This window comes from Haemorhous mexicanus, chromosome 2 (assembly GCF_027477595.1).
Source record: "Haemorhous mexicanus isolate bHaeMex1 chromosome 2, bHaeMex1.pri, whole genome shotgun sequence".
Lineage (NCBI taxonomy): Eukaryota > Metazoa > Chordata > Aves > Passeriformes > Fringillidae > Haemorhous > Haemorhous mexicanus.
Window position 1 is genome coordinate 61532799 of NC_082342.1, and position 27201 is coordinate 61559999.

Genomic DNA, 27201 nt, shown 5'->3' on the forward strand with positions numbered 1-27201 from the left:
GAGCTTGGCCATTTCATCTTGATAAGCAATAGGGAGAAAAATCGGCAGCAGAAATCCCTCCAGTAAGAGTTTAACGGGTATGGAGATCTCCTCTCTGAGCAGTACATGGACTCCCACAGCTGGCACCTTAGGCAGAGTAAGCTGCATCAGTCACACCTGAGACCAGACTGGAGAAAAACAGCTTCTCCATCTGATTTTTTTTTCCAGTTTCCATAGAATTTTTTCCATTTTTCACAGGAATGCATTAACATCTTGAAAAGAACCAAGATCATGATTCTGCTGTTCCACAAGAAAAAGTGTGGAGAGTTCTTGATCCAGTAACTGACACTCAGAGGGCTAGCTCTGGCATGTGTTAAGAAAAAACAGATGTAAAATTTCATTCGTTTTGTGTTGCCATTTCAGCAAAAGGACAGGAAACACTCAACCAAGTCTTCTGCTGTGTCTCTCCACCAGTAATATCTGTACTGAAAACCAATCTCTTTTTTCTCCTTTTCTTTCTTTTATAGGCAAACCAATCTCCGTGGATCAACATTCAAATTAACTCCTTTCCTATTGCAGGTCAAGTTTCCAGCCTGTCTTCTGGACACCAAAATTACATGCCACGCTCATGCCAGTCAGGGTGCAGATGCCCTGCTTGGCTCAGGGCTAATGTTTCAGCAATCATCACAGCTGTCAAGGTAACATTTGTCTTTCATTTGTCCAGCACCAGCAGCACCAGCAGCACTTCAGACCACCACCACCACCACCTCCTGATGAAGAATCACTCAAGACTGCACTAAAGCAGTGAATTATGCTCCTAACTTTGGCCAGAACAAACAAGTCACTCTGCTGGCACATCTGCTCACTAGAAGACTAATAATATCAGTAAAACTGCTCCAGGACACACACATTTGCTGTATACTAGTAAGAAAGCTGGAGCAAATCTTCCCTCTCACTGAAGCAGTCCAGGGAGAAAAAACCCTCCTGAACAGGGGCTGAGCAGATGTTAGAGCAGCTTTCAAGTTCTGACTATGAACATGGACTATATATAAAAGCTTTAGATATCTATTGCCAAATATAAACAGAATTTCCATCCTCTGATATACACCAAAAATAAGAAAAGGACAGTAAAACATGTCTAAATTTCTTTTTTCACTTTTACATATGTGTAAATATATACACATATATAAAACATACATATATATCTATGCAATTATATGTGTATTATATAATATAAACATGCAATTATATATAATAGATATTATAAATATATAAAAATTACATATGTTATATATAGATATGTTTGTATGTATGCATTAAAAAATGAAAAGATAAAAACTCACAAGAAACATTAAACTTTTTGGCAAAAGAGTCCTGGATTGTCTACATCAAAATCACAAGCCAGCTTGCAACTACAATTTTAGGTGATTCAGACATCACACATTAAATAAGGACATGCAGATTAGGATAATCTGCTAGTAATTACAGTTGGTGAGCTGTGAGTGAAGTGGGTAGGGGCAGTAACACTGTTCCAGGTTGTCAGGCATGTAGAGATCCATGTGGTGAAATGTTTCTTAGGAGTTGAAAGAAAGAAGGGGAAAAAGGTATCTTGAAGTATTTTAAAGGTTCATTTAAAATATAATTCAAAAACCAGTCTACTACCCCCACTAAATTATCTGTCACTAAATTCATCGGTCTTCACTTTCTGAATCACCATCCCTCACAGCAAAGCTGTTTGAAGAACAGGAGGAAAATTAAGGTATAAACTTTGACTGATTGTCCTGTCTACCTTGCTTGTTGTTAGACTACAGCAAACAGAAGAATCTGTGCTTTGAGGAACTTTATTTACAGGCATCTTTAAAACAATATAGAAAAATTACTTGCGCCTCTGTTTATAAAATTAATTTCTAAAAATACTCATAGAGCCATTTAAAGAACAAAATCATTATGCTTTATTATGAGCATTTTGCTGGAATGGACATGACAGAAGACAATGAACAGTAAAAAATCATAGAACATATTTTCAATTTAAAAAACCAGCAAGACAATGCAAGAACTGAAACATCCTCCTGAAATACGAGTTGTTATCCAAACTATATGTTACTACTTTTAAAATCAAGTGAGAAGAGCAGTCCATTATATTTATTGCTAGTTTTGCCCAGAAGGTTAAGTCTCTTTAATGCTACTTACATCATCTTCTTTGGTTCCACCCCAGAAATTAGTCCCACCAGCATAGCTGGGAATGTTTAGCACAGCTATGCCCTGCAGGCTTGGAAGGGGGATGTACTGTCCATCACACTGTAAGGGATAAAACTCCTTCAGTACATAAATAATATGATAAAAGTAATCAGTAAAGAATAATTTTTAGCTCATGAAGCTTCAACAGCGCTGTCAGGGGAGGACAGAGTCTTTAAGAGGTCTGTGCTCCCTCCATGCAATGAACCACCTCTTTCCAATCTTAGCACTGACTTTTGCAGAGGTGAAAAATATGTAGATCTACATGCTGCAGTATCTACAGCAGTGGTGCTCCATGAGTCTTGAAAGAAACATTTTCACATCCCTTGTTAGGAAATTTCTCATGCACTTTGACCATGGTCTGTCCATCAAGGATTAAAAATCTTATTGCAGTAAGAAAAGCAATCTTCCTGAGTGCACAGAATAAGATTGCCAATGACATTACAAAAATATTCATTTATACATTTAGAAACTAGTCTTCCATCCCATACCAGCATTCCCAAAATTGCAATTTCAACTTGTTATTTAGTCAAATCCATTTAAGCCAGGGGTGGGGGGCGGGGGTGGGTGTAAAGAATATCCAAGAATATTTCTGGCACAGCCACAAACATGTGGTTAGCTGTCAGTGTTTGCATGTATTGTTGACTTCCTGTAAAAATAATTTCACTCTCCTCCCAAAAGTGCAAAGACAAATCTAGGACTGACCCCACAGGTGTCACCCCGGCTGTAGATGGGAGTTGTTGATTTTGCAGGTAAGAGGTCACTCTTATTTCTGACCATCCAGTCCTTCCTTCTTACTGCTTTATCTCCCAAAACACATAAGCAACTCCATGTCCTGCTCAACATGATCATGGGATGGCATCAATCTCACTTTTGGCCAAGAGCAAGTTTACAGACACCAGTGAAATCACTGCTGACTTACAGCAGTACAACTGCCTGCAGGGGGAACCCCAATGATCTCAAACCATTCCACTGGGAGTCAAAAGTGCAGTCCTGCAGCAGTGCCACAGGCATGGAATTGAAGTTATATCCAGCTGTCACTTTATGGACCATGAAGTTGCCGGTCAAGCTGCCTTTAATGAAGACTGCTACATGACTGCACATTACCAGTTCACAGAAGGATCTTAAAATTATACAAATTAAAAAGAAAATCTAAAGAAATAAGGACAAAATCTGTAGCATCTTTATCAGGAGGAGAAGGAGATGCAAATTATTTCCAGAATGTGCTTAGTGCTCTCTTTGTGTAATTTAATCTTAGCAGCAAGCCAGAATGTAACATTTTAATCAAGATGTGTCAGTATCCAAAATATGGTGTGATATTATTAGATGCTGCACAGCCATTTGTATTACAGTAGAAGTCTGTTTCTAGTGCCTGAATATGCAGGCATAATATATCCAATAATATGCAAGACAACAGTAAATGTGCAATTTTTAATTGCTGACTTACTTACAGGAATATTAGGAAAAAAATATGGAAAGGTCAACAGTATTGTTGAATCTTATTTGAATCCAATTCAAAAGATCCTTAAATTAGAATTCTATCTGCAGTATACATAACGTTCTCTCCTGGCATTATATTTGCTAACTAGTGCATAATTCCTTGATAATTACTCAATCCTTAGCTAACCGCAATCTGCTGCTATCAGACAAAATCCTCCTAAATCTCAGAGTGAGAAAGAACTCCAGTAATCTAAAATTATTCTTTCAACTTAAAAAGTTACCCTTATGTAAATATCATAAACTTCTATATGAAATAGTTAGCATAAAATTAAAAGAGAAGTTATATATGTTCTCTGTCAAAATCCACCTTAGATATTCTTTGGGTGAAAAGAACAGTAACCATCCTGTATTCTTTTTCTGCATTTAGGAATCATTTACATCTCCTTTAAGTTCCCAGTACCATGTGGAAGACTTAGATTTTATGTTAGAACTTAAAAGCCAAATAAGAACCATGTTTAGACATGGAATTTGTTCTTGCTTTGATAATATCTTGTGATAATATTGATAATATTTTTGTGTGAATATTAGAGAAAACCTCTACTGCTGTAACTGGGCTTCTTGCGATGCATATTCAGAATCTCCTCCCTTTTGTCAGGAATTTTTTACTATTTACATGCTCTTCCTATATGTGTAGCTTTCATATACTTTCAATTGAACCTGAAGGATTAAGACTCCTTATCTCTTTTCTTCTCTTAATTTTATGGTAATTTCTGTGGTTGCCATTAAAACCTGGTGGACATTAAGAAATACATCCTACCTACACAATTTATTATCTTTTTTTTCAACCCAGTAATTACAAGAAACATAATACTGGGTATTTTGTGATTTTAAAGTACTGACATTTTACTCAAAAACATGACTTGGAGGACCAACTTTTACATAGCACATCTTTACACAGTGCCTTTGAAGTCAGCTTGGGTTGATGTAAGAATGATAACAGGTTTCAAAAATAAGCACTAATTCTTCACTAGACATTGTGCCAGCAACTCTCTCCATAAATAAAATTTACCTCAAGTTGAACTTTTTGTTCTAAGTTCTTGTACGTTCTCTGCAATAGCTCTTTTGTGCCAAGAACTCCATACCACATCATGTTTTTCGTCCGACTTCTGAAAGCAGGCAAAACAAGATTCACATATTGACATACACCCATTATTGTGTCTTCTATTTGTAGAAAAAAAATTAAGAAATTCATATAAAGAGGTAAGGAAAAGAAAAGAGGTAAGGAAAAGAAAAGAATGGAAACATCTTGGCTCTGTTACTGGCAGAGTAATTATATTACCTGCATTTTTCAGGGTGCTCTTCTCGCTTGTTATTAAATTCTAGTGAAATTTTTGCATCTAACCCAATTCCAAAATAGTTGTTCATGACACATTTTTCTGAATATCCCTCCCTGTTAGAGGAAAAGAGAAAATCAGGTGTACATTTGTACAGAACCTGGACATGCAAACATCTTTGACCAAAACTGTGACTGGTCACAGAACAGAATATGAACTAAGATACTTCAAGAGATCTTTCCTCTGAATTTTCCTAAGTAAACTGGTTTGGGCTGAAAAACCCAGCTCTGAAAGATTACTGTTCTCCTCCTTCAGCTGAGCAAGGGATAAGTGAGAAAATGACTCCCCTTATTTTCAGCTGCTGCAAAAAAATTTACAATGCTCATAACTAACCCAGTACAATCCAGCTTGTTTTCAGACATTGAGGTCTACTGCCAAACGATGGCAAACAAGAACTTCATAAAGCAAAAAAATAAGAGACTACAAAAACGTGAGGAGGATGCCCTTAGGGAAAGCAAAATAGTACATTTAGAAAAAAAATATTTCTTACAAGGAATCTGGATCCGGGTCAATAAACGGCGTAGCACCAAATGGATCGATGTTTGCTAGCAACATTTTGCTAATAATTGAACTTCCTGCAATGGAAGCAGCTAGACCAGCCCTTAAACCTGATTAAAAAAGAAAAAAAAAAAAAAAAACAAAACAACACAACAGAACAAAACAGAAAGAAAATAATAAAAAAAAATTGTATTTGATAAATAGATAAACATATAAGCCACATACTGAGAAACAAAATTCATTAGATCTGTACAGGGAAAGATTGTGATTCTCTCTCAATTTTTACCAAAACTGGTTATCTTTTCAGGTCTCTGGCTCTCTTAAGCAGAAAGGCAGCTATGCTGCATTGAGGTGGCTCTCTCAGGTACCACCATGGAGAAAGAAAAAAACAAAGAAAATTTAGGGTTTCAGGCCAACATTCACTGACTGGTATACTAACCAGATGGGTGATCTAACATCCAAAAAGACTGCTAGAGCTTTTCATTCAGTTTAATCTTCATCTCCTAACTGTCTATGATTATTCTTTTGTCCTATCCTTTGGAAGCATACATAAGGAATATTCTCACCATTTTTACAACTGACAGAGCCATCATTTAACTTAATTTGTGAAAAGATCATGGCCTCAACATGACTGCTTTGATTAATATCAATTTCACTCTACAAAATACTCTGTAATGCATGCAAACAAAGCAAAGTACTAACATCTTTCACTTAAATTTGCCTAAAAAAACCAAAAAGTAAGCTTGGTTCCACTGTGTATTAGCTATACTAATAAAGTTAATTAAAACAGAGTTTCACTAGTGCTCTCTAGTATTAATTCCATTTGGAGCAGAACAGACACTTTTTCAACTATCAAATGAATTTAGGTAAGAACAGATTTTCTTTCCCAACTGTTTTACAGAGCAGCTTTGTGTGGTTTCAGTTATCCACTTCCAGAGAGATATTCACTGACAGTTCTTACTCAGAGGGTTGAACTTTACATAGCTTTGTCCCTCAACCTCTTCATCCTAATTCATTGATTAGGATAAATGATAGAAGGATTATGGGGTACCTGTGGATGAAAAATTGGATGTGACCTGGCAATGTGAGCTCATGGCCCAGGAAGCCAAACATGTCCTGGGATGCATCCAAAGCAGTATGGCCAGCAGGGCGAGGGAGAGGATTCTGCCCCTCTGCTCTGCTCTGACGAGAGCCCACCTGCAGTGCTGCATCCAGCTCTGGGCTCCCCAACAGAAGAAGGACATGGACCTGCTGGAACGAACCCACAGAGGACCCTAAAGATGATCAGAGGGCTGGAGCACCTCTCCTGTGAAGACAGGCTGAGAGAGCTGGGGTTGTTCAGCCTGGAGAGGAGAAGGCTCCAGGGAGAATTTATTGTGCCCTTTCAAAATATAGAGCAGGTTTATAAGAAAGATTGAGAGACTTTTCACCAGGGCAGGGCCTGTAGTGACAGGACAAATGGCAGAGGTTTTAAATTCAAATAGGGTAGGTTTAGATTGGACAAAAGGAGGAAAATGTTTGGGATGAGGGTAGTGAGACATGGGAAGAGGTTGCCCTGTAAAGAGAAGCTGTACAAGCCCCACCACTGAAGTGACTAAGGCCAGGCTGAATGCCTTTCTGAGAAACCTGATCTAGTGAAAGATGTTAATGCCCATGTCAGAGGGCTGTCCTAGACCATCTTTAGAGGTCTCTTTCAAACCAAACCACTCGGCATTTCTATAATCCTGAATTTTACTTTTCATCCTCCAGGATCAAACGAGGCACTTCTGCTACTTCTAGTGTTGTACCAAAGGATCAGAAATATTCTACATTATTATGCATATTCTCCTACACAGTACCACACAAAGATGTGTATGACAGCTCAAACAAATTCAGGGCATGAAGTAAAAGTCATTATTTGACAGCAAGCTTACCTGGACAGATAATCCTCGTGTTAAGTACTGGGAGGTTTTCTTTGCTTGCTGCCAAAGTTGAAGCAGAGAAAGACCCTGTCTGAGAATGGATACCTCGGCTTGTACGTCTGTCAGGAGATCTTGGTGCAGTTTTAGCTGAGCAGAAAAAACAGAAATAAGAACACTAATTAGACCTATTATGACATTACTAATATATAATTTTTACAGCCCTGAAAATATATCAGAAGCATTAATTTATTCTGTTACCACTCCATGGCAAAAGTCCTTCCCCCTCACACCACAGTTTTTTCTTCTAAATAGAGTAAGAATACTCAGAAACAGATCAAGTGACAAACACAAATTAGAATGAGCAAGTATGCATGGCATTCCTCATGACGAGTTCCCAGCTTATACTTCAAGATACCAGCAAAAGTATTATATGTATTAAATGGAAGTATGTTGATAAAATGTATTATATCCACCTTAAAATGCAACAGTATTTAACACTGCAGTAAGCTTCCGATAAACATACTACTGAAATAATCAAATTTAAACTTGAATTTCATCTGTGTTTACTTATAAATATACACATATTATACAGCATATTGTCATTTATAACAATTTTAATATAGGTAGTTCCATGCCTGTAGGTTAGAATATCTATCTTATCAACACCTACACTACTTTCTTCAAGCAGCTAAAATGGGCCCATGCCTGCATCAGATGTTGAAAAAATCAGAGAAAACTCTGACATCTTTATTTACAGCCAAACTGAAAACTGCAAGGGAAGGGGAAAAGCCATGTCCACTTTTACCTTCTGCATTTAGAGAGACTGTGGGAGGCATCAGTTTTTCATCATCTTTTTCCACAGAAAAACTCAGAAAACAAACAAACCAGCAATTTCCCAAATAATTAACTTATTTATTAAAATTCTTTGGAAGTTGGATCAGTGAAACCTTGCAGATATCAATGTTTAGTAGCTGTTGTTGACAAAGGCTCAGAAAAAGGAAAGGGAAGAAAATCAAGGGGAAAGAGAAGATATTCACAAAGAGTAACTGGAAGCTCAGTGAGGCCAGTTATCCTTTGGCTGCCTCAGGAGGCAACGAAGAAGGATCAGCTTTGCAGAGGGCTGACCTCGGGTGCTGTCATTTACTTTCCTGGCAGAACTGGTTTCATGCAGCCTCAGAGAATATGCCAGTGCCTGCTTCAGCCTGGAAAAGTCAATCTTTGTGCAATTCAGCCCTGTCAGACGTACCCAGGAACCGATACCCCAAGGAAAAAAGTTTGGGTATTACCAAATGCTTTGTTATAGCATTTCCATGAGCATGTAGAAAACTCTCACACAACAGATGGTCACTGACAGACAGTTCTTGGCTATCTTTGCTCCAAATTATCTCACATGTTAAAACTACTTCAGCTTAGGACAGCACCAAACTTTACCATCTGAAGAAGCTCAGAACAAAAAAATGAAATCATTTCAAGATAATATGATTTTTCCTCTCAAAAGATGAAAACTAATCTGGCAAAAATAGAATTAGTAGGACTAGCACCAAGACATCAGCAGGGAAACAGCACCAGGAATGTGGTGGGGAGCATACAATGCATCCTTTTCATTAGCAGGAGTGAGACAAATCAGGCCATGTCAATCATAACTTAGCCTGAGAGTGATGGGTGTCCTGTATGAAGACACTAATGGAAAGAAAATGTTGAGTGGAAAAATCTAGAGACAAAAGGATTAACTAGAGCAAGAGTTTAGACATTGTGTCCACATCACTTCAGGCCAGGATTTTTTTAAGTGATGATAATCTAACACAGAACTTTAAGTGGAATGGCAAATTCTTCCCTTTCTTCTATCCATGAGTAAGATGACACACCTTTCTGAATGACTTGCTCAAGTCAAACAGAAATTATTATACACAGGACAAGGAAAAGTAGGTAAATTTTTCTCAATTGTTTTATATGAAAGGACTGACCAAGTGGACTAAAAGTCATCTCCTTCTGACTTTAACACCTGCATAACAGCCATAGCAGTTATCACTAAATACTACAACATTGCATGGTAGAAATGCAATACATTGATTTGTATTGATGCATGACAAAACACTGTAATAATGTCAAAAAATAAAAGGGAATAAAAATGGCAAATGATATCTAACAAGAGTCATTAAATATTTAGATGAAGGTATTAACATATGGAAAAACATTATCTTCATCAAATGGCCAGAAAGATTCTTGAAGGGTAAAATATAATACTCAGAACAAAATTAACATTCATTTTTCATAATACTACTGAAAAATTCACAACCCTGTTCACACAGTCTGTTCTCTCTGCACTTGCAAACAAGGCAGTTGTATTAAATAGGAAAATCAGCAGAGCAGTTGCTCTTTATTTGACAGATGAGACTCATGGGAATAACTGCAATAAAGATAAACTTTTGCTGTGAATGCTCTGATAAAAACAACAGAGCCCTAATGAGCAAAACTGATGTTTCAGCGCAGATAATTGAATTCATATTCCATGCTTTGTCCCTAAACATCTTTCGTCCAGTGACAGCATTAATATGCACTCTATTCCACACACAGAAGAATAATACAGCTCCCCATTAGATGCAGAAATTATACCATCAAGAACCAAGAAATTCAATAAACTGTAGACCTGAATATCTTTATTATACAGTTATGACAGTAGGACTGGGTCATTTGTAGGGCCAGCATCCTCTATGAGCTACTATTGAAAAGGGACAACCAACAGGCATTGATTCCCATAACCAAGAGAAAATGAAGGGACCAGTGAAGAGACAATCACTGGAGAAAGCCTGATGTGTTTCTGGAGAAAACGTGAGATCCTGGATCAAGACAAGCCCCAACAACCCAGTGTCTCATTTCCAGAGTAGGAGATACAGACACAGGCACCAGCTTCAGAGCAGAGCCTTGTCAGGACAACTTTTGAGGATTTTAGTGTGGGTTCGAGTGAAAAAAGAAGATGCAAATTCCAAAATACTTTTCTTATTTTGCCCCAAAAAGTTGCTCACCAGGTATCTAGAGGATGGGCTTTGATGCCTACCAGCTACCAGTGTTTCTCTGACTCACAGATCATCTTGTGGCCTCACCAGCAGGGCATCACTGTCCATTTTGATAATATGGAAAAGACTGAAATTTCCACTGCTAAGATGCAGCTTTCCTAAAATTTCTATGCAGCTTGAGAATCTCAGTCTACAACTGAGACATGCTATTGCCACCATCACCTTGGCTCTAGTCTTTGCTCAGGTTCATGTAGAAAGGTGAGTGTAAACACTGATAAAACAGGAATTAAATTCAGGCACTTCTCTCCCCAACAAGTGCCTCCTCTGCTTTGTAAATACATTCCAAAAGACTGTTAATGTATTATTTCCCACATTTTTCACTTACCTTTTATTTATTCAAATCTATTAGAATTTATGAGTAGTTTCCAGTCAAACAGGATGCTCATATTTTTAATTATGGAACCAATCATGCTCCAAATACAATTATAAGGAGATGGAATATTTCTATTTTATTCCTAATTTACTCACTTGATGGAGACTCAAGTTCCTTTGTATCTTCCTCTTTTTCCTCTTCTTTGGATTCATCCAATTCTTTGCTGTATTCTACTGGAGACTGGTTCACTTGTTCTTCACTATGAGCATTCTGCTCATCCACAACTGTTATTAAGAGAAAAGACAAAGTCTCAAGGATTCTAAAGAAAAACTGCATTCATTGAAATAAGCACTTTTTTTGGTAGCTTCTAGTTTTAAAATATCAACAAAAGAGTTCCATCATCAATTCAGTGAAAGAGTCAATCAATTCTTTACCAGCTGATAGAGATTTGCTGCCAGAAATGTTCATTTTGTAGAGGCTAATAGTTAAAAAGAAATGCACTTTTATATGTGCACACGCAGACATACATAAGTAGTCACACCTGCAGAGTCATCAACATTCAAACAAGCTGCATTTCTTTTCCTTGCGGCTTGTAATAAGCACATAATTTTATCTATGTAAGAATATAGAAATCAAATTTTATAATGAAAACTTATTCCAGTTAGACAAACAAACAAGCTAACAAGCATCATTATCCTATCCTATTCTACCAGTCTGGATCAAAATGTTGCTGATGTGCACCTTTTTCTGCTTGTTCAATGATCTGCCTCACAGCCTTCTTCAAGCTGTTTGCTCGGAGCATTAACTGTTGCCTTGGTTTGAAGAGCTTCTGGGAAGACTTTGAGACACACTCTGCTAATTGCTCTTTACTTTCAGACAAGGATTCTTCACTTGAGAACTCCTCTGGTTCTTCTTCCACGATGGGGGGAGCAATGCCTGGAAGAATGGGAGCAGCCTGGGCTTCTGTGTGAAGAGCCTGGAGCAATAGGTCCAGCTTTTCATTTAACTCTGAGCACTAAGACAAAGTGGAAAAGACACACACACATTAAAGAAAAATTAAACAAGTGAACATGTGAATATTTTCAGGAATTATGGTACCAGATTATATGCATGTGTCTTTAGTGTCTATGTAATTTCTTAGGTAAGATCCAAAAAGAGGATCAACGTTTTGGAATATCAGATTATGAGGAGGTGTGCAAGGCCTTTTTGCCGACCCTGTGACACTCAACCAGATTAGATCAATTATAATGCAAACCCCCTACACTTAGATTCAAATAATACTCCATGCTAAATTCAGCCTGCCCCATAACTGTATGGATTGCATACTACCCCTCTCCCAATTACTTGCAGCACAGAAAACCACCAGAGGTTTGCCCACACATGGTTTTTCAGTACCTCAATTTTGAGAGGTATCTATCAGCAGTTTGACTGAGACACACGGGGGTTTTTCTGCAATACAGCTGTACACTTAAGCAAGTGAGTTGTCACAGAGCAAGTGGCTCAAGCCAGAATCAGACACTGTCAAATGCCAGAAACAGACACTGTCAAATGCCTCTCCCCTACACTAAGTAATTGCTCTCTCTAGGTACACAGGAAGAGAAAGGATTTTCTGCACCTAAGAGAAAGAAAACACTCTCTGACCTTGGAACAGTTAAAAAGAAAAACTTATTTTCTAAAATGTGCACTGGATAGAAACATGAACCACAAATTGCCACTTAGCAAGTACATTTTCTGACTCTGGGATTGCCAAGGATTTTGTTTTCTTCTTTTCTTTTCAGCTCATGTAAATTTTGTGTCTCATACCAAATCCTTCTGTTGTTTTCTTTCCCAATGTTTTTGCAACATGATCTCTGTATTTTGCAGCTTAAACCACTATTTTTAACATTGCGGTCTGTCTCCCCTTCATTCTCGCAGCATACTCTTCATTACCCCATTGTTTTCCTGTAGCTAACTTAATCCCTAGAAGTATAACTAATGCAAAAAGAAATCCTTTTATCTCTGTGTATGCTACCATGAACTTTATCCTTTATGAAGAAAGAAAGTGTAAACAGTTTAACGAGATCTCGGCGTTTAAAGACGATTTGGAAATAATTAACTCTATGCAATAGGAAGGGAAGAATTTTGAACTCACTGGTTGAAATGATAGCCAAGCTGGGCATTCTAGGGCAATGTGAAAATTAAACATCCATGAGCTATAAACTTTAAGAACCCAACAACTTTAAACCTGAATGTAGTCATAATCTTACTTTAATGGCCATGGCATCAGCTTCCTCTGCATTTTCCATTGGTTTTTCGTAAGTCTTCCCTATTTTGGCCACAAAGTCCTTTACAGTTTCACATAATATTCTTCAGGTAAAAAAAAAAAAAAAGGAGAGGGAAGAAATCAAATGAAATTAAATAGATATGTTTTGAATATTACATTCTTATGGCAATTTATTTTTATGTACACTGCAATGAATCATTCTTATTGGAAACTGAACTCCATGATCATACTTGCAAATCAGATGACACTCTTTTCCATAGTTTCCAAAACTGGACTGATAAGCTTTAAAAAACTCTTTCACTTAAGCCCTGGCATACTTTGTATCTCAGGCTCTTATCTGAAATAAACGTGACTGATTTTATCCACTCCCTTGCTTGTACACCTTCCCTAGGAGAGGACTTTGCAAACTTGCATTCCCATTGGTAACATCTAACACAGTCATGCAAATTCACATGCAAAGTTGGAGCTTAAAAACCACGGAGAAAATCTCCTGACTTTAAGGAAGCAATTTTTAGATGAAAGCATATGACCACACACACCCCATGGCACAGCTCGTGCTTTTGAAGCACATCTGTGCAAACTACAGTGGCTGCAATGAATTTTCACTGTGTAAATCAGAAAATTATTTGGTTCTTGTTACCTGCACTGCAGAGAAACAGCAAACTTACTAATGAAGTGGGGATAATTGCTTAGTACTGTTCATTTGGTTGACATTTTTCCGACAAATTAAACAGATTCAACGAAGTACAGAACCAATTTAGAATCTGGAGTTAATAACATCCTGCAGTTTAATCTTCTATGTGTGCTATGTATAGTTTAAAAATGAAATTTTGGTAACTTGCTTTAACAAGGTAAAAAAAGATGTGATGATATTCAGATGCATTTTTAAGAATTCTATGTCTGGTCTTTTGCATATTGCAAAACATAAGATTTTTTTCATAGAGAAGTTATACATAGAACAGTTCTGATTTCAGATGATGTCCACGATTTGCCAAATTTCTCTCCTTTCAAAATGTTTCAGTTTGGGAAAAAAATCCCATTGATGTCCTAGATCAGTATTGATTGAACTGATATAGACAGGGCTACAACAAAGCAACCTAAGCTAAAGCTCTGCTTCACACCTGTGAAATTGTTTGTCCTCTAAACATATGCTTTACAAAAAATAGCCAAAAAATATGCAGTGTGAAGTACATCATATCTATACATTAGTAACAGTAAGTTTTGTATTTAAGCCATGCACTGATTTGGAATGATTTAACATCATTTTATATAGATGTTGTGTGATTATTTTTTAAATTTAGTATTAAGCCATCCATTACAACTGTACCATCTAAAAATTTCACAGAAAAGAACATCCACTCTAAAATATATAAATCAAGATATATTAAGCCAAGCCAGTTGGCCATCCATAAGAAAATCAGGCTTAGACAGAATGCTATTACGGTGATGATGTTACACAAGAAATTTATCCCCCACATCATACATAAAACTGATTGACTCACTTGGCAGATGATATGACAACTGAATGCTGATCAGAATTGAGAATTTTTGCAAGATGAGCAGCAACTGAATCCTCATAAGCAGATATCTGAAAATAGAGAGAAAAGAGACTTCAATTTCCACACATTCCAGCAGTTTAACACCACGCAGTGAGTTTAAACACCTCACATATAGCAGGATTTCCATTTCAGATCTAATACAAGGCCAAGTGTCTGGCAATGAAGATTCTACATGCATACTGTATTTTATGTATCAGATGTTTAATATTCAAAGTTAGACTGCATCTGAGAACTTGATCCACAGCTCTTTTCCTCTTGTAAAGAAAACAGTAAGTTATTTCTAGGCTAAAATCAGTCTGTGAGGCAGAAAAGAATCTACCTTCCCAGATTTATAACAACCTACATTTAATGATCTAATATCTTTTACTTCTACAATAGGCAAAGCTTTCCACAAATTGCTCAACAAGAACAAGTCTAAAGTTTGCAGTTGTAATCTGGAATTTTCACCTTACTGTCAGGTGGGCTCTCACTTCCCAAGAATCAGAACTGACAAAGACTGCCAAACTGGTATAATGTTATCAAAACCAATCTTCAAGGAGCAAACCATTTAGGGCTTAGTCTTTACAAGAACATTAAAAATGACAAATTACAAAATACTCAGGAAAATATTTGGTCTGGATCAAAAATGCATCCTCACACACTATATCCTATCTCAAAATAGCTCTGCATCCAGACCTCAATTTTAAATGAAAATTTTAACAAAACTCCAAATCCAAACTAAAAATAAATGCAGTGCTGACAGTTCCATTTAAGAATCTCTTGCAATCCCTCAGCATGCTTTTGTCTTTGATTTTGAGCAGACAGATATACTACTTCAGTTTTTTCTCCTAAAACCTTCATCGTAGGACTCTGACATTGAATCAGTTTTCATTTCAAGGAGAAAACAAACATAAACATCTGATCTGTAAGAATGAACTACTGCTTTTCAAACACAAGATTTCTTGAAACCAAGTGGAATTAGTCTCCTGAAATTGCAGGAGGAATGAAAGGGAAAAAGAAAAGAATAAAATATGTACTTCCATTTGTTTTTCAAAAGGTGTCAGAATCCAACACCTACTATAAGGTTAATTATTATTTTTTCTGAAATAGCCTACCTCAGTAAGCAATGTAAAAAATCCCATTAAAATAGAGATTGAACAGGGCACTCAAAAGCAAATGGTTTTGTCCAACTCAAGTCGGACAAAATGACAGGTAATACAGCCTACAGAATACATTTGCTAAAAAAGAAGTTTTATATGAGCAAGCAGTTCCTTCCATTTTCAGAAGGGGCTAAAAAAAAAAGTTTCAAAGCCAGAAATAACTAGAACAAAATGATGATGAAGACACACTTGAAAATTTTAACTCTCTTGAAAAATTAGAGGCGATCAAGCCTTGATCTGCATTGCTGACACCAAAAGCAGAGCTGTGTGCAAAGCAACCCCCTTAACATCCCAGCCTTTCTGCATCTCTATATCCAGCAATCCGTCAAAGGTTATAACCTCCTTGCCAATTAAAAGAGCCTGAATTATTAAATTGTTCAAGAGACTGCTGATTAATTATGGCTTCTCAAGTACTTTTGAGCTACAGTTGATATGCATTAACTTTCTTGGGAATATATTATTTTCTCATTTTCAGTCAGACTTTTCATGCCAATTAAATTGATTAAAGCATCTCCCTCTCTCAAAATTGAAACCTCATCAGCTAGTACAAGCACAAATATAGTCTGGAAGACAGGCTAAGTTTTTCTTTGATGATACTTAGGATTTTGAGCTCTCGCAATGAACAAAGAGAAAGTTGTGATATCACCTGATCAAACTCAAGCTGCAAAACACTTCTGTCTTTCTTTAGGAATACAACCCTTGCCTCCAAAATGCTGGGGGCTTTCTCTCAATGCTTAATCCAAACTCACCATAGCAGACATTTGCTTTCATATATTAAACAAATGCATTTTAAATATTTATGTATATTATCATAGCATATATATTATTGTACAGTAACGTAGCACTAAATTACACTATTATATACAAAATTATATATTAAAATATACTCATATATAAGAATTATCTAAAATATATAGTATTATTATATTACATAATATGACACTAGATTGCATTCTTGTTTAACATGCTTCATAAATACACTTTCTAATACATATTACATATATATTCAGGAAGCATTTTTGAGACAGCTTTGCTGGAAACTCCTTACCTTCATTCCTTCTAGTTAAATAATATAGAACTGGAAACCTTACTTACTTGAGATACACAGCAAGAAAAGACCTTAATTCAGTTCAGTTAGCAGATCCCAAAACATCTATTTTTCACACAAATGCTTCAGTTATGGCTACTGTCACCTCAGAAGCTCCAAGTTAAGTACACAAAACAACAAAACACAAGTTAAAGTGCACCTGGCACTCCTCTGACTCTTCTGCAGTCACAGGAAGAATAGAAGGCTTTGCTGGTAATTTCAGTTCATATGACATTATACTCCACCTGAAAGAAACATAAGTTTCCAGACTGTTAGTTTTACACTCTCTCCACTATATTAACAACAACAAAAAAAAATTCATTGTCACACCACAGAATGTGTGTATTAAAAAAAAACAGCTTAATTTGTAGTTGTAAACTGTATGGGTAAAATAATTACAGAGATTAAATTAGAGATTAAAGGTAATAATTTGTTTTATTACTCAGATTATTTTTTAGTGATTTGATTATCAATCTCATCTGTGAAAAACTCACAGTACATTCAATATAGGGCATAAAGATTTTCTGGAAGAAAAAATTCACATTATAAAAGAATTTGTGCAAACATAATGCAGAAGTCAAAGGAAACCAGACATCTTCCTAAAGAAAAATCTTTAAGGTGACATTAGCTTTCCATCTCAACTAGAGGAGGCAGGCATGAAAACAAAACAAATAATGAAGTGTCTTCCTTGATGTGTATATATTTTTTTTTTGAGTGGTACAGGACAGCACTTGACAGCACAGATAATATGAAAGCAGTGATAGCAACAACATCCTTCAAAGCCTGCTGAAAAGAACAAGTAATCACTGTAGATGGGCCTTGGGAGCAAGTCTACTGAAATTAGACCAAAAAATGAAACAGAGTATGTTTTCACTAAAGAAAAGAGGAAATATGATTTAATCTACAAGTTTTTCAGAATCTGAGGATCAGTAACAAGCATTTCTCTACAGACTTTGCTGTAAAGCGATCAAGTAGTCTGAAAAAAAGCTTAAAATATAAAAAGGCTTTTTTCTCTATTTCATAAAAATAACCTAAAGTAAAATCCCTTATGATGACATTCAAGTGTTTGTAACTGGAGCAAGAAAAGAAACACTCATGAGAGATAGGAGTTGCATAAGAAATACTCCTCTCAAAAGCAGTGCTAGACTTCTATTGGAACAACGTGATCACTGTCATCTCTGATTTATTTTTTTTTTTATGGGGTTGCTGCCTTCCTTTATGGATGGAAATTACACAAAACAAGGAGTGGGAAGATCTTATTTTTTTTACTAAGAAACTGCCTGGAACAGAAATATTAGTCATGGATCCAATTAGCCCAGCATCTTGTCAACAGCTGATGCCTCAGGAAAGGGTGAAAGCACACAAGGTGAGGTTTCCCCACATCCAAGGACAGAGAGCTCAGGTGTTTTCTAAATAAAGATGCTATCATTAATGGTGTTTAATGAGGATGCATGGAGTCCATAAAATTGCTCAAATCAGTTTTGAATCTACACAATTTCTTAATGCTCACAACTTCTTGTAACAGGCAGTTATGCAGCTCCTTCAGCCATGCAATAAGCTGTCAACTTTTGAACATGTTTGGACAGCACACTTCCCAGTCCCATCCACCACTCATCCCTCTGACTCTCTAGCTTGAAAAGCAGGCTAAAGAGCTGTCCCCATCCCAATTGCAGCTTCCTTCATGATTAAGACCTGCACTCAAAAAACAAATCCATTGAACACCAAGTCTCTAAGATGGATTTTAGGCCACCAGAAACCCAAAAAAATACAACTTAAATCTCACAGTAAGTGATGCATATGCACATTTAGGTTTACCTGTCTAACATTTTCGTGCTGGCTCGTTCTAGTTTTTCCAAAATCTGAGGAAGTTGCGTATCATCATCACAGGATCCTCCCCAACCAAGGACACGAGCAAGGTCATTTCCAGTACCAAGGGGTAACACTCCTAACTGACACTGAAACACAGCACAGGAACAAATCTACTATTGAAAACTAGAAAGAAAATACAAGTGGTTACAAATGCTTGTTATTTCAATCAACAAATGTTAATTTCATAGCTGATGTCTAAAGCTTGTAAGTCAAGTTGTGCTATTCTGCTACAACTCATCCTGTTTATAACAGTGAAAATTTTCATTAAACAGTAACTATTGAGTTTGCCCCATACACAGAGATGAACAAAGGACCAAGTCAAGGGAAAGGTAAGCACACAAAATGAAGCCTAGTCAGTCTAGGCAAGGAAAGTAAATATGCACACTTGCCTGCTTGTGCAAGCTGAGCTTATCAATTTCTGACAAGACCCAACCCACGCTTCCATCGCCACCACACACAAGAATCCTGAAGTTGTCAAACTTCTGAAATAACCGCAAACTGCAGAGAAAATGCAGAGCTAATTACATCCATTAGCAAGAGAGCAGTGACATTCATCAGCAATTGTTACAAGAAAATATTGTACACAGCATCTTTATAATCCTTTCATTGTTGTGGGCTATGGGGATACAACCATCTACTTAATCAACCTATCTGCAGCCCATCTGTCGCTGTATATTCCACTTATACTGACATTTCTGATAAATAACATGCCATGTTATTCTTTAAAAAAATCCCTTGATATTGTTTTCAGGATTTTATAAGTCTGGTTTTATTGACTTTATTAATATTATTAAAAACCCAAATTTAAGGGATAAAATTGCAACTGCTCCATGTTTCTCACTTCAGCCAGAAGCATAATGCACCACTGGGGATTTTTCATGAGAAGAAGGTAAGACACAATGACAGGATGTGCTCCACCATACAAGTGGGCTTTTGTGGGCACAGGGCTAACTAAACGTAAGGACCATTTAAGCAATTCTTAAACATAAGGTAATCACAACAATAAATGACAAATAATACAAGTATTGATTATTATATCCTTAAAGCCATACGCTGCTTTCACGTCCTATTCCTCTTCCTCCTGTACTCTGACTTTTAACACCTCCATAATAAAACATTTGGACAGTACAGAAAAGGAGGACGAGAAAGACAGAAAATGCAGAAAGATAAGACAGGGGAAAAGGGAATGAGATGTGAAGAAGCAGGCAAAAGGTAAAAAATAACAGGGACTTAAACTGAAAAAAAAGAAAAAGAGAAAAAACTTGGAAAGTATAAACTTCTAAAACAGTAACAACAAAGATATTTGGTTTTAATGCATGTTATTTTCCAGAATATGCATAATTTCTGAACCATTTTTAAAAAGTAACACATCAAGATCACAATCTTTTGAAGCATTTATATTTTTTCTAGAGAAAATAATGTCACTTGAATACGATGGGCACATACCTAGTCAGAACAAAAGAAGCAGATATTTAAGGGGAAAAAATGTTGACACCAGACCAATTTATCTTATCCTGAGAAAAAGGAGAAAACCCCTAGCAATACACTGTCTCATAGCATGCACCTCTGCTTTTTAGATCAACTAGGAAAAAAGAAGACATCAGTACAACCTGATGGAATACTGGGATCTCTCCTTGGAAACTGTTTGGGAGAAGTACTTAAAAGCACCTGACATGAACTGCAATTTCTGTGCAAAATCAAAGTGAGCCACCTCAGCCATGGCAGAACTATATGAAGGAAGAGAACTTGCAAACATATTTTTCATACTGTCTCCTTTCAAACACTGTCTAATCAATTAAGACAAATGTTATATGTCATTATAATTACATGTACAAGATTCTAGCTAAAAGTGACTTGGATTCAGCTCAGATTATCAGGGTTATAATTAAAAGAATATTACAACTCAGAGTTATTATGATGTGTCCATAACACAGTACTAATTATTATAATCCACAGCTGTAATCAATTGAATTATTTACGCGCTGCTTGAACAGAATTTTTTGTGGATTTGCTTCATCTACTTTTTATCATTAAGTATAATTCTGCATATTTAAGAGTACCAAAATTAGGGCTTCTAGTTGCTATAACTGATAGTATTTGGCCATTTAACCACATCACTATATCTGAGTGGAATTGAGTTAGGCAACAGAAATATGGGCATGAATTTAATCTTCATTAATGTGCAAAGATGATTGACTTGTGGCCACCACTATGCAAAATTCATCGCTCTCTATCCAACAATCAATGCTTAGATTTTGGGGAGAAATGCCTGGTGGTTTTAATTGTGTTCTTGCTCCAAATTCTTTGGGATGGTCATTTTCTTGACTATTTCCATATGTTGCACAACCTATATTTTGGACATACTTTTCAGGTGAAAAATTTCTCATGTACTTGTCCATTAACCCACTGCAGACCCCCCGCTGACATTTGTGTTCAGAATCTTAAAAGATACAGAGCCCATTTAGACAATAGTCTTATTCCACAGCTACACATAAAAAGGCCAGAGGAATATCAGAATTATGCATGTGAAATGGAAGAAAAGCACCTGGGCAACTATGCATAAAGGCAAAATCAAAGTTGCTGTGATACAGGAAAACATCTGCACATTTGTAACAGTTTTGAGCCTTACCGGTTAACAGAAGTCAATGCTAGCCAAGGGCTTTTGGGTTTGAATTTTCAAGCTTTTCTAGAAAGAAAATGTTATCCTATAAACCCTTCACACAATGGAATTTGTCTTGAAATTCTGCTGCCTCTTAGATTTTAATTAGGAAGTCAGAGTAGATATTGGTGATGGAATTATAGCAACAAGGGGATATAACACTATAAAGCAAGGAGAACACAACACTAGACTTTGCATCTAATTCCCTTGTGGAAAGGCTTGCTCAAGGTTTCCAAGGTCATTACCCTAAGTGAGGTCCTCCATTCATTAAATCGAAGACCTGAGCTGGATTTAACGACTGTTTGAATCGACGAAGAAACTTTACTCCCTGATTGTCTCCACTCTTTGAGTTAACAAAAACTAAAAGAGGACTGGCACAGGATGGCGGGCATGTGGCTTTCCAGAAACCTGTAAACATAGTTAGAAAGAATGAAATAAATAAGGTTTCCTAATATGAACAACACAAAAGAAATCATGGGAAAGAGGAAGATAGGAATGAAGGACAAAAGGAGTACATTTTTCATGCATAATGTAAATGCTAAACTGAGTATTAGACCTGTAAGGAAAACATAATTACACAAGATTTAATTTACCAGTTTTTTTTTTTTTTCTTTCTTTTACCAGTTTTGTTGTTGTTGTTGTTGTTTATTTGTTTCTGGTATTTTCAGCGCCTAGATTTAGTAAAATCCTGAAGACAATAGCTTTATTGTTTTTCAACTGCTATTAACCTTTTAGAATACTTCTTAAGGCTCACCTTCACAGATTATCATCACATAATTGAATGTATATTTCAGTTACAAGTGTTTGGTTTTCAATATTATTTTGCTTTAGCTTTACTGGGTTGAACAGGACCATTCATATCTGTATGAGCTTTTTAAGAGTACTCACGTATTTTAAAAGTTACTTGTACTCAGTTCCTCCCAGGTGAGACTTCACGTAAGAGCCTTTTTTTCAGACTGAGGTTATACTTTTCAGTATAACAGAATCACTGAACGACAGAAGACCTTCAGCTGTGATTCAAAGCTTATTAAAGCCAGTGCAGGTCTTAACTAATTACAGCAGGCTCACTACAAGGTCCTTAGTCAGAAGGACTAATGGACACTATCGTCGCTAACATGACCAGTCCATGGAGGCAATGGTTTCCCAGCAACACTCCAAAATCAGACATCACATGTATAGGTTTTCGCATTTGTCTCCAGCAATATTAAAATGATTATGTTGTTTTCAATTATTAAAAAAATACTAAAGCTACAAATAAAAAATTTCATTAAGAGATGCTAATTTAATTCCACATTATCATAATGTCTAATTTCAAATAAGGTTTGATTAATTAATTTAAATGCCAAGAAAACTTATTTCACATATTGAACCATCTTCCTGGCATGAGCAATAAATAACAGCATGATGTCTAAGACACCACAAAGCAAATAAATAGAGTGAATATATACAGCATACACAATCACATTTACTAACTTCATGTAACAAAATTCATTTAATTGTGTTCATGGGGTTGGTCTACTTTACCATTGATACAAACTATAAAATTAAAGTAGCTAAGATTTTGTGATATTTCTTTTTTAAATCCACTCTCTGCCTTGAAGTGCAGTCTCCCACTGTTGATGTGTCTCTGTCCTGGACTACCAAAAAGCAGCTCTGAGTTTTGAGCATTTGTTGGGTTTTATCCGTGCATCGCAGGGTTTTTACACTGCTTGTCTTTAAAAAAAATAAATTAGAGAAGCTATGGAAGCAATTCTTCTCTTAAGCCTGGTAAAGTAGTCGTTGGATCTGAGCTGTTCAGCTGACTTATCTCTGCATAATGCAAAATTATAAAAAATCTGAGAACTCACAGAAGGAGTAGTGTATGCTAGGCTGGCATCAGCCCACTTCATCTGAGGATTCTGATCATTCACTTGAAATGTTTCTAAGGGTCATCGGTAAAATAGAAGAAAATTTCTGCTGGAGCAACTTTAAAAAACATGCCAGTTGAATAACTCTCTAAAATCCTACACAGAAAATTATATTTCTCTCTAAATTTGCAGACTGCATTCACCTGCTCAGCAGAAGGCTTTTAGCCTTTTGTATCTGCATGGATCTCAACAGGCACTGGAATTCCAGAGGTACCACTGAACACACTACAGTACTACGTACCATCGGAGTCTATACTGTTTAGTGCTGTTGGAGGGATGATCGATACCTTACATTGGCCAAGTGGACATTTACGAGGGTACAGATCTTTACAGGCCGTGTGAACCTACAAAAGAAACAAAAAATTATTTTCCTGCAGTGGAATTTTGAGGTGAAAATACAACTGATACTGTGTTAGCTATGTAACAAAAATGGATTCATATTAAACGTTTAGGTGTAGAGGGAAAAGGAGTCAGACTAGGAAAAAACCCCAAATGTTCAACCACAGAGCTTTGTTACTAATTCAACAAAACATTATTTTGGAGGACTTTATCTTCAGCTACCCCTATAGCAGATAAGAATCATCCTTTCAAGGGAATCACTTGCCTTCATCCACAAGGAAGGAAGAAGCAAGCTCCCAGCATCTGTGCTGATGGCAACAGGCTAAACAGTAACTCTGAACCTGCCCGGTGCATTGGGGCCATTCTGGAAGACATATCTGCATTAAAGCTAGCACACCTACCAAGCCAGACCCATCTCCCAAAGTTGGGTCGCACAAACTCCATATTGCAAAGGCCTTTTCCACAGATATTGGAAAGAGAGGCACATGCAGAGGTGGCTGCATTTCACCTAAATCTCAAGTCACCTCTGGAGATGCCAATTATTTTCTATGGTTCATTCACAGAGCCTTGGACACCTATGTGCCAGAAGCTTCAACAATAAATAAACTGCTAACTTGCATAAGAAACCCATCTTTTTAGACAAGTTGATACAATTAAGAGAAAACTACATATTGGGGAAACAGCAGTAGTGAGTTAGAGAATCTCAATCAGCAACCTACAGATTTCCCTGAAGAAGAAAAAGTCAAGATTTTGCACTAATAAACTCAATACTACATTAATATTAATAAATATGAATATAACATATTATTAAAATATGAAAAGAGCAATATCTACAATAAAAGATATAAGAAAGTAACATATGATTATTAGGCATAAGGAACAGGCACCTGAACATTCAGTTAACAGCTAGAAGAAAGCAGAGAAAACACATTGGAGATGACAACACCTATTAAAGAAAAGCTGCATCTGTGGGTGTACTTAAAATTGATTGTGCAAGCAGGACAGTCATCAGAAATTTTGAATGCTACAGAGACCTGAGTTTGCAGAAGCTGCCTGCTCCTACTTAATCCAAAAGCAGGTTGTGGAATGACAGAACAAAAATAATGGCAAGCAGTAAAGCTGTCGAACTGCGAGATGCTTGGCTGTGGCTCAGCACACCTACCATAGCTTTACACCAAAGGCACTTCCAGTCTTGCAGGCGCAGAACGCTGCCACAAGTCTTGTCGCAGACGGCACATTTGGCACTGACGGGCAGGTTTCCCTCTAACCACTGGTGAGGCATCGCTATCTGTGGAGAAGGAGTCATTAGAGTTAAGTACCCAGAAAGAGAAATTAAAGGCTTTTGTCTCTCAAATACAGGTGGATTTAAACTATTTCTCAGAGCTGTACCCTTTCATCAAAGAAGCAAGTATGCTGGTCAGCCAGGATAAGGGACACTGATGCTCAGAAGGCAACTGCAATGAATGGACTACTCTGGTGTTCCACATGCTAGGCAGAAAACATGACACCTGAAGAAGGGAGACCTGTCTCACTCGTGGTAGCAATAAACCATAACACAATGGGGAAGTTAAGTCCAGAGACTGTCATACAAACAAGTTCCCACTCGGTTATGTTGACTACATGACACAAACCAATTAAAAATACCTAAAATTCATAAAAATAGGCAGGACAGCAGAATTCCTCTGTCACTTCACTTACCCACTCACCATGGCTGGTAAGTCACGGCTCTCTAAAGCAGTCCCAAATGCAGTGCAAAGCTTTACTCAGTGCACTCTTTGTCCCATTAATACCATGGGCAACTCAGGACACTCAGGTGTTCAACTTAGTATCAGCCTTCTAAGAAGAAGCTTCACACCAGTGGTTCATACACAGCTGTGTTTGTAAAAATAGTCCATTTATCATAATCAACCTCTCAAAGGCTTTTGTTGTTTCTCCTGCTAATTTTAAAATTCCTGCTTTCATCGCCAAAATCCCCTCCCAATTCAGTGAGTTCCAAATGGGCCTTCTGGGGAACTGCTCCAAGGAAAGAGGTCAGAAAATACATTGCCAAAACAGCGTGGTAACAGTGCAAAATACCACCTTTGCTTAAGAGCAGTAGGAACTTCTGGGAGCAATCATCCAGCTGCAGAGTTTCTCCGCATGCGGCCTTAAAAACCTTGTAATACATCTGCAATCTAGTGCCCCCAGTTGCTAGACTTGTCTTGTGAGATAGGAATGCAACTTTTGTTCTAAATACCACGTTAATCTTTGAACAGTGTTCAGGAAAATAGCTACCTACCATTAACTTCAATGGGTCACATGGGAATATTTCTGTGGTTGGGCTTTTTTTTTCCTAAAGAAGAAACAGCTTTGGAAAATACTGTAAATATGAATAGTACTTACACCATCTTCATCTTCAATGATGTCTTTTCCAATTGAGGCTAATGTAGTCCATTTGCAGTTATTTGTTGCTCGGACAGCACATCTTTTATGTGCTTTAAACTTACACACTGCAAGACACAGATAAACATATATATCCTGTGTTATTTGCTGTATTTCAGTGATACACACCTTTAAAAAAATTAAACACGGATATCCCATAAAATAGCCAAGTACGTATCACTTAGTGTTGCACACATGACACAAAACAACTAAAAGAAAATTCAGTTCATAATCACTCCAGCTTTAACTCTCTAAACCGGGTTTAACTGCTTAGCTGTAGCCCGTGTTAAATGTGCCCTGAAACCCACACTGGTCCCCATTTTTTCAGGTGCAAGGTACAATATATCTTTAACTATGGGTTTGCCTTTTCCATTTCTCCAGTAACATGACTCAGATATCTGACTTAAATTTTCAGGAAGTCATTGGAGACTATTTTAAAAAAGTATTTTGAATCAGGAGCTCTGTTTCTTTGCTCAAAAGATGCATTTGGGGCACAATGCTGGGCCTATTTTTCTCAGAACATGAGAAAATGAGGGGTTTACGTGGTGATATTTTTATTCAGGATACTGGAGATTACAAAATTTTCCAAGAGCCTATATCACAGCAGGAAGAACCTTATTTTTTACTGCATTCTTTATTTAAAGTCTGCTGATTGGAATACCCAGCACAAGTGTGCAGTTAGGCAGACACTCTGACAACCTAACAACTATTTAAATTTTGTTCAACTGAATTAATATGCCTAGCTAATGATACCATATTAGACCAAACAGACTGATGCACCCAAACCGTGGGTATTTCTTCTACTGGAAGGACATGATGTAATTCTATTTAGAGTGCATTATATAAATTATTTTGGCAAAGACCATTAAAGGCTTATGAGAACTAGCCAGTAGATCAGAAGTAGTAGTCTCTTTTCAAACAAATATTTGACAGGAAATTATCAAGGCTTTGGCCCATCGCTTATCTACCATTAAAAAACATTAAGCCATGGTACAAAATGTCTTGTGAATAATAAATTTTCCATTTTAATTCCACTGATCCATTGCCAGATCAATTTAAAAAGTGAATTGAGACTATGTAAGCAACATCTGAGTTTGAGAGCAATCCTCACTGTTCTGGGAGAT

General features: G+C 36.8%; 1 protein-coding gene across 4 annotated transcripts in view; it reads right to left on the reverse strand.

The window, feature by feature from the left end:
- Nucleotides 1-27201, reverse strand: part of DGKH (diacylglycerol kinase eta) — a 162764-nt gene that overhangs the window by 27566 nt on the left and 107997 nt on the right. For 3 of the 4 annotated variants that reach the window (XM_059839088.1, XM_059839089.1, XM_059839090.1), the window contains 16 exons: nt 26039-26145; nt 24819-24944; nt 23559-23661; nt 21656-21818; nt 19141-19249; nt 18698-18837; nt 17043-17127; nt 14600-14685; nt 13081-13180; nt 11576-11849; nt 10990-11118; nt 7460-7594; nt 5539-5656; nt 4994-5104; nt 4724-4820; nt 2170-2277 (listed from right to left, as the gene is read on the reverse strand). In XM_059839088.1, coding sequence (XP_059695071.1) covers nt 2170-2277; nt 4724-4820; nt 4994-5104; nt 5539-5656; nt 7460-7594; nt 10990-11118; nt 11576-11849; nt 13081-13180; nt 14600-14685; nt 17043-17127; nt 18698-18837; nt 19141-19249; nt 21656-21818; nt 23559-23661; nt 24819-24944; nt 26039-26145 — 1991 coding nt within the window. The remainder of the gene's footprint in view (nt 1-2169; nt 2278-4723; nt 4821-4993; nt 5105-5538; nt 5657-7459; nt 7595-10989; nt 11119-11575; nt 11850-13080; nt 13181-14599; nt 14686-17042; nt 17128-18697; nt 18838-19140; nt 19250-21655; nt 21819-23558; nt 23662-24818; nt 24945-26038; nt 26146-27201) is intronic. The other variant, XM_059839091.1, reaches the window with a different exon arrangement.